General features: G+C 62.2%; 4 protein-coding genes across 4 annotated transcripts; 2 read left to right on the forward strand and 2 right to left on the reverse strand.

Annotated features, from left to right (window-relative positions):
* Positions 1 to 1,772: 1,772 nt before the first annotated feature.
* RPL23A (ribosomal protein L23a) lies at positions 1,773 to 3,865 on the reverse strand. The gene is made up of 5 exons (XM_083875431.1): positions 3,736 to 3,865; positions 3,128 to 3,308; positions 2,715 to 2,891; positions 2,278 to 2,347; positions 1,773 to 1,834 (listed from the first exon to the last, which is right to left on the reverse strand). Exons 1-5 carry the CDS (start codon positions 3,758 to 3,760, stop codon positions 1,820 to 1,822), a joined length of 468 nt encoding a protein of 155 aa, XP_083731557.1. The 5' UTR covers positions 3,761 to 3,865; the 3' UTR covers positions 1,773 to 1,819.
* A 274-nt stretch (positions 3,866 to 4,139) lies between these two features.
* RAB34 (RAB34, member RAS oncogene family) lies at positions 4,140 to 7,065 on the forward strand. Its single transcript, XM_083875430.1, has 11 exons — positions 4,140 to 4,196; positions 4,857 to 4,961; positions 5,048 to 5,139; positions 5,613 to 5,678; positions 5,883 to 5,984; positions 6,052 to 6,116; positions 6,191 to 6,242; positions 6,386 to 6,467; positions 6,547 to 6,637; positions 6,724 to 6,834; positions 6,921 to 7,065. The coding sequence occupies exons 2-11, from the start codon at positions 4,908 to 4,910 to the stop codon at positions 6,986 to 6,988; spliced, it is 783 nt and encodes a 260-aa protein (XP_083731556.1). The 5' UTR covers positions 4,140 to 4,196; positions 4,857 to 4,907; the 3' UTR covers positions 6,989 to 7,065.
* A 187-nt stretch (positions 7,066 to 7,252) lies between these two features.
* LOC310917309 (adenine phosphoribosyltransferase-like) lies at positions 7,253 to 8,634 on the reverse strand. Its single transcript, XM_083875434.1, has 6 exons — positions 8,594 to 8,634; positions 8,316 to 8,465; positions 8,088 to 8,181; positions 7,857 to 8,003; positions 7,679 to 7,774; positions 7,253 to 7,576 (listed from the first exon to the last, which is right to left on the reverse strand). The coding sequence occupies exons 2-6, from the start codon at positions 8,436 to 8,438 to the stop codon at positions 7,449 to 7,451; spliced, it is 588 nt and encodes a 195-aa protein (XP_083731560.1). The 5' UTR covers positions 8,439 to 8,465; positions 8,594 to 8,634; the 3' UTR covers positions 7,253 to 7,448.
* A 1,088-nt stretch (positions 8,635 to 9,722) lies between these two features.
* On the forward strand, positions 9,723 to 11,530 carry PROCA1 (protein interacting with cyclin A1; the record flags this gene model as incomplete). Its single annotated transcript, XM_083875443.1, has 4 exons — positions 9,723 to 9,903; positions 10,592 to 10,724; positions 10,819 to 10,953; positions 11,032 to 11,530. The coding sequence occupies 4 exons, from the start codon at positions 9,723 to 9,725 to the stop codon at positions 11,528 to 11,530; spliced, it is 948 nt and encodes a 315-aa protein (XP_083731569.1).
* Positions 11,531 to 11,545: the final 15 nt, after the last annotated feature.

The following is an 11,545-nucleotide window of genomic DNA, read 5'->3' on the forward strand; positions in this document are numbered from 1 at the left end:
GATGTGATAGCTGGGACAGTGTGGGCAGGGATCGATGCCAGCTCCAAACCTGCTGCCTTGTCCCTCCCTCCTTGCTTGAAACAGAGCTCAGCAGCCCTGGGCACAGCCTTGCTCTCAGCAGCACATCCCAACAGCCGTGTGTGTGTGTGCTCCAACTGCAGCTTAAGCCTCATGGACTCTTTGCAGTTTAGATGGCTGCATCTGCAATCACCTCACACAGCTGAGCCCAAATGTTAATTTTCCCTTCACCCCTATTGCTGCACACATTTCCCCTTGTCTCTCCACATGAAGCAGACACGGCTCTGTCCCAGCAGGTCACAGCCACAGACCAGCCCATACTTCCCCCATCCTTACACCAGTGTGGAAGGCCAGGCATGACAAAGCTTCCCGAAGGAGGGAGCACAGCTCCCTGCTGTTCCCATCCTGGCTTCCAGCAGGAGCATCCCCCAGCAGTGCAGCTGTGGATCAGGCAGGCTGCCAGCCAGGAGCAAGAGGCAAGTGAAGTGCCAGGGCAGCACCACTGGGCTGAGCTGAGGTAAGTCCAGGGCTGACTGCAAGTCATGCTGATGTGGAATCCCTCCCAGCCTCTGGCTGCAGCACATCCAGGCTCTCCAGAACCAATCCTAGCCCAGCAGTGACAGCAGCTTTGCTACAAGAGGGGCAACTTCTCCCACATCTTGAGGTGATTACATGTAAAAAGGTGGCCTGGGGGTCAGGGGACCCTGCTGCTATGCATCCACAGGGAAGAGGCTGGGTTGGTGGTGCCAGGGAAGCACACAGGGAAGCAGCACTCCTCCCTCCAAGCAGTTTTTTATCCCTTACAACAGGCAGGGAGCACCTCCTGCCCACCCCCCCTAGCCCAAGTGAGGGGTGTCAAGCCAGGGCCACACAACCCAGTACAAATCTCCACTGAGTCCTGAGAGCAGCTCCTGCTTTCCATTCACCACTGTCTTGGGAATCTGCCACCCTCCACAACAGGCCTGAAAGAACTCGGTGTCCCACCATTCAAGAGCCCAATTACCCCAGTCAGTATTTGGTCATGGCTTTCATCATCTTTCTCAGTCAAGTCTAAGTAGGTACTTAAGCTCAGGCACCCTGAAGACTTTTCCATAATTCCCCTATTCCCTGGTCACCCAGTGCTCCACGTTCTCCTGACTCCAAACACCCTAAACAAACATTGCAGAGGCAGCAACAGCAGCATTTAGAAACAGCCCTGAGGACAGTGAACCCTGTGAGGAACAGCAAGAGGGAAACACACACTGCAAGCACATGGAGCAGAGATTGTGCCAGAATAACCCACAAAGCCTCTGCTGCTGGATTGGCAGAAGAGTTCCAAGTGAACCTGCAGCATAAGCAGAGAGCTGATAACACTGGGGAAATGGTGTGACAGGTCACTTGTGTCACATCAGAGCCACTGACAGGTTTTTGTTGTGGTCACCCCATGTGGCCATGTTTCTCCATGAGGAAGTGATGTAGGACACCCAAAACACTGATCACAAACATGTCCCAATTACACTGTGCAAGAAAACACAAGACACAAGAGGTCTGGGGGTAAACATAGAGATATTTGGGATTCAGGTGTCACCTCATGTTCCCAGGATCCCAGACACCCTCTGGGTAGGGCAGCACTGCTCCTGCATGACCCTCTTGTGGGGCTCTGCCCACCGCCAGGAAGCGAAGGAGGAACCCCCTTAATGAAATGAAGGCCCCAAAGTTTGCTGGGTGCTCTCTTTCACACAGGCTGTGCTGTCACAAAACACAAGAGCCCCCAGTGGTGTCACAATGTTTATTAGTCTGTACAGTCCTCGGCAGATGCAGTTTAGATGATCCCAATCTGGAAAGAAGCAAAGGATGTTAAAACAGATGTGATGGTGGCAGAAAGGCAGAGCCTCCACCACAGCCATCACTGTCATTCATGGCTGCATCTCCCCAGGATTCCTGTCCTCCAAGGCTCCTTCCTCCCAGACCTGCCCAAGATTTTTACACATCCACTTTGTACATTTATTCCACAGTGATCCTTGAGCTGTACATTCCCCTGCCCACTTTGTATGTACCACCTCTGCCTCCTGCCTACCTCAACCACCTTGAGGACTGAACTGACTGAGAACGTGGCTCCTCAACACTCAGATCCTGCCTGGCTACAAGGACACAGAAGTGCCACCACACTTGAAGCACAAGCACCTCATGAAGAAACTCAGGAAGAACAATCAGTGGAGGAGACACGAGACAAGTTGCAAAAAAAAAAAAAAAGCTTCCCAAGTTTCACAAACATCTCACCTTGTTGGCCACATCCAGTGCATCATAATCTGGAGCCAGTCGGACGTAAGCCTTCTTCTCTCCATCAGGCCTAGAGAGGAACAGGAGGCATCAGAACAGAGGAAACTCCTGTCCCTTGCTCCACATTCCTGCAACTCCCATGTGCATCAGTGGTTCCTTTGGAAACATCACGTTACTCAGTAGAATCAAAGTTTACATCACTTGCACAGGAGTCCCGGGGTGTCAGAAGTGCTCCTTGAAGAGGCAAAGAGTCCCCTGAGGAAACCAACCCTCTGCTCTGCCAACATTTCCCACTTCCACCAAGATGTGGCCAGTCAAAAGCTGCACTTAGCTACAGAGCTTTATCTCACATCTGCTGAATCTCACTGGTGCTCCCATTTTCTGCTAAAATTTTCACCTCACACCCACCAGGGACCTGTTCTCCTCCCCTTTCTCACCTAATTAATGTGTTGACCTTGGCCACATCGATATCATACAGCTTCTTGACAGCCTGTTTGATCTGGTGCTTGTTTGCCTTGACATCCACGATGAACACCAGAGTGTTGTTATCCTCAATCTTCTTCATCGCTGATTCTGTGGTCAGAGGGAACTTGATAATGGCATAATGGTCCAGCCTGCAAAAAAGGTCCTGCGATTAACAGAGGGCTGGCAGGTGCTCCCTTGCATTTCAGGGGTTTTCTTTTTGGGGTGCATCAGTCACCTAAGGTTATAATCACAAACTCTCAGGCTTTGGTCGCTGAAAAATCATCACCTGCATCCCAAACCACCAGGTCCCCACACCAGCCCGTTTATGGGGCTGCTCCCACCCCCAAAACCCCCAGCAGGGCAGAGCCCCAGAGCCCACACGCACTTGTTTCTCCGTGGGGCGCTCTTCCGGGGGTATTTGGGCTGCCTCCGCAGCCGCAGCGTCTTGGGCCTGCGGAAAGTGGGCGACGTGCGGATCTTCTTCTTCTTGTGGCTGTGCACCCCCTTCAGGACGGCCTTCTTGGCCTTCAGCGCCTTTGCCTTCGCCTCTGTCTTCGGAGGCACAGCTGTGAGGAGAGCTCAGTCAGCACAAGGATCTGCGGGGTCGGGATGTGCTCCCCAGCCGGGCATGGCCTCCCCTGATCAATGAGCAGGACCTCACACAGCGGCCCACGCTCCCTCATCCAACCAAAAGGAGGCCCAAAACGCCCATTTGAGTTAAAAGTCTCCCATTTCCGTGCGGGAAAAGGCGCTTATTCCCTCCCCACACACGAGTCCCAGCATCGAGATGGGAACATCCTCCCCCCACGCGCCGCTCAGACAACCCGGCAGGCCTGTCCCGCCGCCTCCACGTGCCCACGCCTAACAAAGCGCTGGAACCCCGCATCGCTCCCCGCTTCGCTCAGCCCGGCCACCCCACATACACCAGCACCCCGCGGGGTCCCACACGCCGCCCCGCGCCCCCAACACGGACCCGGCGCCCCGCGCCCTCACCCTCCTTCTTCGCCTTGGGCGCCATCTTGGCCAGGCGGAAGCCGAAAGGGGTCTCCCGCGCCGCTCCGCACGGGCTTATACCCCCAAATCTCGCGAGAGCAAGACGGGAAGCTCCATTACCCTGCGACACCTTCGAAGCATGCCGGGAGTGGTAGTACTCATTAACGGACTCGGCCGCACACGCGTAGCCGTGATCCGCGCGTCGCAAAGCGTCATGGGAGTTGTAGTCTGGCAGGCTGCCGTCCCTCCCCGCCGTCGTGGCGGTGCGGGACCGGGGTGAGCCCCGGGCTGCGGGTGGTTACTGGTTTCCCATCGCGGTGGTAGCAGCTCAATGGCCCAGTCCCGGAGTAACCGGCGTCCAGGCCCCTCCCACGCCCCCGAAGGGGGCGTGGGAGGGGCCTGGACGCCGGTTACTCCGGGACTGGGCGTGAAGCACCGAGCACCGCTACCGACGCTGGGAGGTTCGCGGTAACGGGGACACCCCGCTTCATTCCCTCGCTGTAGGGACAGGGACGAGGCGGGGAGAGCTTGATCTTGCACTGGGATAAGGCGAGGGGACGGCGGACACGGGACGGGACGGGACGGGACGGGACGGGACGGGACGGGGCGGGGGGGACACGGAGATGGGGATGGGTGAGACTCGGGGATGGTTCCATTGCAGGGCCCTGCGGTGGCCGTGGGGACAGCTGGGACACGGGGATGGATGGGTGGGACATGGGGACAGTGGTACCCGGGCGTGGAGGAATGTGGGAGGGGTGGGACAGCTGTGGGACAGCCACACCTGGGGACGGAGGGACAGTGACACCCTGGGATGGCACAGTGGGGATGTGGGATGGGTGGGACACGGGGACAGCTGAGACACGGGGACAGCTGGGACACGGGGACAGCTGTGCCCCAGGGTGTGAGGACAGCCACAGTCGAGTGATTCGAGGTGGGGACAGCCATCCTCGGTGACGTGGGGAATCAGGACACAGCGACAACCCCGTCCTGGGAGAGTGAGGACTGTTGGATAAGGGGACAGCCCCACCTGGGGACAGGGGGACAAGTGTTCCAGAACGCTGTTCACGAGGACAACTGTGACATGGGGACATCACCACTCCTGGCTCTCTCTGTCCCCCCAGAGCTCGCGGTGACCCCCATCCCATCCCCGCTCCCCCGGCCGCCCGCGGACCATGAACGTGCTGGCTCCGGTCCGCAGGGACAGGGTCATCGCCGACCTGCCCCGGGTGAGCAGGGGGACAACACCAGCCCGGGGGTGACCCCGCCGAGCCCCGTGCTCACCGCGGCGTGTCCCTCTTTGTCCCCCCGGCAGTGTTTTCGGAAGGAGGCCGCCCTGCACACCCGCCACGCCTTCCACCCCACCGTGGCCGGCACCTGCCAGGAGCAGCGGACGGGCCTTGTGGGGTCAGCCGGAGGCGGTTTGGGGTCCCCGCTGTTGGCACGGGGGGGGTGACGAGGGCCCCGCCGGCCGCGGGTGGGGGTCCCCAGCGTGGGCGCCGCGTGGCTGCCGGCGCTGCCCGATGCCGAGCCCTGCGTCACGGCCCTGGAATGCGGCGCGGGGGGGACACGGGGCGGGGGCGGGCACGGGGGGCCGGGATGAGCCGCGGCAGCGCCGGGATGCGGGGCCGGGATGCGGGGCCGGGATGCGGGGCCAGGATGCGGGGCCGGGATGCGGGGCCGGGATGCGGGGCCGGGATGCAGGGAGGGGTGCAGGGCCGGGGTGCGGGGCCGGGATGCGGGGCCGGGATGCGGGGCTGGGATGCAGGGCAGGGGTGCGGAGCGCTGCGGACACCAGGGACCGTGGGGTGATGCCCGCCCGACTCCATGAGCCCCTCTCCCCCCACCCCGCTGAGCAGAGCGTCTCCCCCTCCCTGCAGATTCAAGATCTCCAAGATCATCGTGGTGGGCGACCTCTCGGTGGGGAAGACCTGCCTGATCAATCGGTAACGGGACACCCGGAGAGGCCTGGATGGGGATGGCGAGTGGGGAACGTGACCCCTCTCCCCTGAAGGGCAGCAGCCCCTTGGCTGAACCCAGCTCCAGCCAGACTCTGGTGCTGGGCACTCCTGGGGCAGGGTCACTGAGCCCCCCAAGGGGTTGGGATGAGGGGTCAGGGGATGTTGATACCCCCTCACCCCTCCCCACAGGTTTTGCAAGGACACTTTTGATAAGAACTACAAGGCGACCATCGGGGTGGATTTCGAGATGGAGCGGTTTGAGGTGCTGGGGGTGCCCTTCAGCCTGCAGCTGTGAGTAGGTGCCAGCCCCCTCCCCACACACTCCTGCAACCCCCCTCACCTCTCACACCCCCCTCAGGTGGGACACGGCCGGCCAGGAGCGTTTCAAGTGCATCGCCTCCACCTACTACCGGGGAGCACAGGGTGAGCTCCCCACTGCATCCCAGCTGCCCATCCCACTGTCCCTGTCCCCGTCTCACCCCTCCTTCCTCCCCCAGCCATCGTGATTGTCTTTGATGTCAACGACGTGGGGTCCCTGGAGCACACACGGTAGGTGACACATGGCCCGGGGGGGGGACCAGGGATGAGCGTGGGGGGCTTAAGGGCTGGGCAGGGAGGGTTTGTGGGGCTGCTGTGGAGTGTGAGCACGAGGGCAGTGCTCAGCCAGCAGCTGCTGACAGCGGCTCCCACAGGCAGTGGCTGGCTGATGCCCTGAAGGAGAATGACCCATCCAACGTGATCCTCTTCTTGGTGGGCTCCAAGAAGGATCTGAGCGTGAGTGTGTCCCCCTCCCTGTGGGCAAGCTGTGCCCTGGCTGTCCCTGTCACCCACCCATGCCTGGCTCGCTTGGCAGACACCAGCACAGTACAGCCTGATGGAGAAGGACGCTCTCAAGGTGGCCCAGGAGATGCAGGCAGAGTACTGGGCTGTCTCCTCACTCACTGGTGAGTCCCAGCTGGGTGGGGAGGATGCAGATCCCAACATCAGCCAGGTCAGGGGACACTCAGGGAGGTCTCTTCCCATGGGGCAGGGGAGAACGTGCGGGATTTCTTCTTCCGAGTGGCGGCCCTGACCTTTGAGAACAGCGTGCTGGCCGAGCTGGAGCGCGGCAGCAGCACCCGCAGGATCGGCGACACCGTGCGTGAGTAGCCCCGGCCAGCCCCGCCTGGGTGTGTCCCCTTTGCCCCCCCTTGTCCCCCCACCAACCCTCCTTCCTCTGTCCCTCAGGGATCACCAGCAAGGAGAGCGACCTGTACCTGTCAACGCCCCGCAAGAAACCCAAGTGCTGCCAGTGAGGGGCAGCCCCAGCCCCCTCAATGCTCACACCTCTGGACCAAAGAGGGGCGACCCCGGCCGGCCCCGAGGAGCCGTCCCTGCCCCCCCAGCCCCCCCAGCCCCTCGCCTGCCTGGGCACCCCTGGCTGGGGTGGGCAGGAGCAGCCGTGTGGCTCCTGTAGCTATGCAAACCCAGGTACTGCTCGCAGGGGGAGATGCCTTCAGGCTCCCTTTTGTCTTAATAAAACATTTTTTTATGCTTTGTAAGAAAGGTGTGGGGCTGAAGGCAGGGAGATGGGGCTGGTTGTGGGTCTCCCTGTCCCTGGGTGCAGCCCCCAGGCTCATAGGCAAGCAGGAGGATGGATGGCTGCTGCTGAGGATGAGTTCCTTCTTCCACCGAGGAGCATCCTTGTCCTGCAAGAGCCAGCAGCCTTGTGTCCCTCAGGGGTCTGCAGGGGACACACGAGGTGCCAGTCCCACATCAGTCCCAGCCAAACTGGTGCTGGTCGAAGCGGGGCTGGAGGTGAGGGGGGACACAGTGGGAGCACTTGTAGTGCTCCTGGATCCACTTCCCTCCCTCGCTGTTCTCCATGCAGATGGCAGCAACACCTGTGGGGGCACACACAGGGGGGCTTAGTAGTAGCCACCACAGCCTGTGGGAGTGGTGGTCCTGCTGCACCCATGGGTGCATCCTGGGGTGCCCTCTCCTACCTGCCACAACCCCCCCCAGCCGCTCCACCAGCTCGATGGCCGCTCTCATGGTGCCCCCAGTTTCAACCCACTGGTCCACGAGAAGGATGCGCAGACCTGGAGGGGGCAGAGGCTGGGGATGAGTGCCCTGTGCCCACACTGGCAGCCCCCCCAAAAGGGGAGCACCCCACATGCTCACCTGGTGAGATGGCATCGGTGCGGACCTCCATCACCTTCTCCCGGCCCGAGTAGTCGCTGTAGGGCTGTGCCACTGTCTGCACACAGAGGTGCCCGGCCTTGCGGATGGCCAGGAAGCCTTTCTGCAGCGTGGCAGCAGCTGCAGCACCTGGAGGTGAGCACAGCACTGTCAGGACCCCCAGGGACAAGGGACAGAGACCTTGCGCTCACCTGTGACCTGTGTCCTGCTCACCCAGGATGAAGCCCATGGCGTCGATGCCGGCCACCATGTCGATGGCATCTCCCTGGAAGGGCTGCAGCAGGTCGGCCACACAGTCCTGCAAGCCCTGGGGGGAGAGTGGAGGTGCTGGGTGCCCTCAGCCCACCATGGGCACCCACAGCTGGGTGCCCCAGCAGCCCTGTGGAGAGGCAGCCCACCCTGGCACCCCTGTGGGTGCCATCCCCCCCGGGCACTGGGTACTTGCGGGTGGCAGTAGAGCCGGGAGGGGTCCAGCCAGGCATAGTTGGGACCCTTGACGTTGGGAGCCATCAGTGCCAGGTACCAGCCTTTCTCCCGGGTGGCAGGGACGTGGCACAGGTCCATGTGTGGGGACTGCAGGCACTGCAAGCACTGAGCATGAAGGAGGATGAGATTTCCCCACCTCCAGCCTTCACAGGGCTCCCCATGGCCTGGTGCCCCCCACCCACACACACGCACGTGGTGCCCCAGGGCCCAGGGCTCCCGTTCCAGCTCCATACCTGGGTGCTGGTGGCAGGGCTGAGCCGAGCAGGACCGTCACAGGAGCGTCACAGACAGCGACAGCTGAGCAGGGGCAGCCCCTGTGGCACTGGGCCAGCGCCCTGGGCCAGCTGGACACTGGGACAGTTCCAGGCAGGAACCCTTCCCATGGGCCAGTGATGTCCCCCACCCGCTCTGCTGTCCCAGCCAGGCAGTGCTGTGGTGGGGAGCAATGGGGTTGTGGTGTTTGCACTCCATGTGGGTGTCCCCAGCACCAGCTGCCTGTGCCAGTGTGGGTGGCACTGTGGGGTGGCACCCCGTGGTGCAAGGGTCAGCGAGCCAGGGTGATGCTTAGCGGGTTTCCTTTAGCTTTGGGTGGCCTTGGGCAGTGCAGGGATTTTTTTGAGGCCACGCACGTCCCCGTTGGGGTGTCCAGGCACTGTCCTGCCCTGCTGAACACTGGCTCCCACAGCACCCCAGTGAGCCAGGGCTGTGTCCTGACTGTCAATGGGCTCCGAGGACAGGAGCTGGCCGGGAAGGACAGCCCTGGCAGCGCTCTGGGAGTGCCGGTGTGGGCTGCCAGCCCGGCTGGGCACCGGGCTCTGGGCTGCCCTGTAAATGGCACATCTGCAGGATGGGATGCAGGCCACAGGGAATGGGATGGGACACGGGGATGCAGCAGGCATTCATGGGATGGGATGTGCAGATGTGGGGAGCATCCCCGCGAGGGGACACGGGGATGCAGGGGGGCATCTGTGGGCTGGGATCCGGCGCTGCACAGAGCATCCATAGGATGGGATGCAGGGATGCAGGGAGCATCATTGTCCCGTCGGGGGCCGCTCCTGGGCCGGGGGCTGTGCGGGGCCCGGTGCGTCACGGGGCGGGGGTTTGGGGCCGCCTCGTTACCGGCCCCGGCACATCACCCCACCGGCTGCCACAGCAACGGGGCCGGTCCCACCGGGAGGGGTGACCCTTCCCCGCGGGCTGCCGGCGCGGGACGTGCGGCGGCTGCTGGAGCGGCTGCAGCATCCCGGCTCCGCGGGACCCTCCGCACGGTGCCGGGCCGTGCCAAGCCGTGCCGGGCCGCCCCGCGTGGGCGGGCTGCGCCACTCTATAAGGCGGCCCCACGGCGGCCAGCGGCGCGGTGCCATGTGCGCCCCGGGGCTGCTCTGCCGCCTCCTCCTCCTCCTCCTCCTCTTCCTCCTGCTCCTGCTGCCACCTGCCCCCGGAGCGGCCCCGCCGGGACGGCCCCGCGCCCGCCGCGGGCTCACCTACCCCGGGACGCTGTGGTGCGGTGCGGGCAGCAACGCGGACAGCTACGAGCAGCTGGGTAAGGGCGGCAGGGATGCTGCTACATGGATCTTCCCGTCCCATCTCATCCCACCCCTTCTCATCCCATCCCACTCCCTTCCATCCCTTCCAGTCCCTTTCCTGAAATCCCTTCTCCCCATCCCACCCCACTCCACCCATCCCCAGCCCAGTCCAGTGCTGGGTCAGTCCCCACCAATCCTCATCCAGTCCCATCCCAGTACTGGTCTGCTCCAGCCCCTGTTCCCACACTAGTTCAATCCCTTTCTATCCCAGTTCTGTCCCCACCCAAGCACCAGTCCAATCCCAGTTCATCTCTGCCTATGACAATCCTTTCTGGTGCTGGTCCTCTCTTGATCCACCCTTTGTCCCCAGCCTACTCTGTGGTCTGTCCTGCTGCCATTCCAGTCCCCATCCCAATACTGATCCACTCCCAGCTGCAATCCTGATCCCAGCCTAAAGCTTCTCTTGGTCCTGCTCCAGGACCACAGTCTAGTCCCAGTCTCATCCCCAGTGTGGAACTGGTACATCCCAGTGCCAGCCTTGTCCCACCCAAGTGCTGATCATGTTGAGCCCTTAGCCATCCATCCTCTCCTATCCCAGCATGATTCCAGTGTGTCAGTCCAATCTAATCCTAGTCCTAGCCTAGCTCAACCCTAGCCCTGCATGTGGGCTCCCCAGCCCTGCCTGCACCCCACGTTTCCCTGCAGGGGAGCACAGGGACACAGACCGGTGCTGCCGTGACCACGACCACTGCCAGCACGTCATCCACCCCTTCACCTCCCGCTACGGCTACCGCAACCTGCGCTGGCACACCATCAGCCACTGCGACTGTGACCACAGGTGAGCGTCCCCAGACCTGCCCCAGGGCACCCTGACATCCCCCCCTACCCCGGGGAGGTGCCAGCCCCCTGAGCCCGGCTCTGCCCCGGGGCAGGCTGAAGGAATGTCTACGGAGGGTGAACGACACGGCCTCGAGGGTGGTGGGCCAGGCCTTCTTCAACGTCATCCAGGTGCCTTGCTTCGAGTTCACCTACAGGGAGGAGTGTGTGGAGCCCTATCTCTATGTCTGGTGAGTGCCCCCCTGCCCAGGGGACTGTCCCCCTGCCCGGGCTTGTCCCACCCTGCGGTGTCTCCTCGTTTTTGGCAGGTGCAAGACATACAACACGGTGGCCGTGGCGGTGCCCCGAGAGCCGGTGCTGTATGAATTTGGGGGGGAGCTCATCGACAGGGCAGCCAGGCCCAGGGGAGTCCCCCTGAGCCCCCCGTGGGGCAGCACAGGGGGAGGAGTGGATCATCACACTGGGACAGCCCCCAAGGCAGTCAAGAAAGAGAGGAAGAGAAAGAAAGATAAGAAAAATAAGGGGAAAGGTCTGAAAAAGAAAGGCTCTTCCGAAAAGGGGGCACGGAGCCATCCTGCAGGTGCTGCCCCTGCTGATCCCTGGGCCCTGCTGCCATCCTTGGGGAAAGCATCCAACACCATCCTCAGCGATGCTCCAGCACGGGAGGGACTGGGCGGGGAGCCAGTGCCAGCCACTCCCTCCCCGGTCCCCACCACCAGCGGGAAGAGGAGGAGGAAGGAGAGGAACAGAAAGAAGAGGCTGAAAAGTAAAACTCAGGCTGAGCCCCCACAAGAGCTGCAGCTCTGAGTCCCTCCTGAGCCT

Source organism: Zosterops lateralis, assembly GCF_965231275.1.
Source record: "Zosterops lateralis genome assembly, chromosome: 19".
NCBI lineage: Eukaryota > Metazoa > Chordata > Aves > Passeriformes > Zosteropidae > Zosterops > Zosterops lateralis.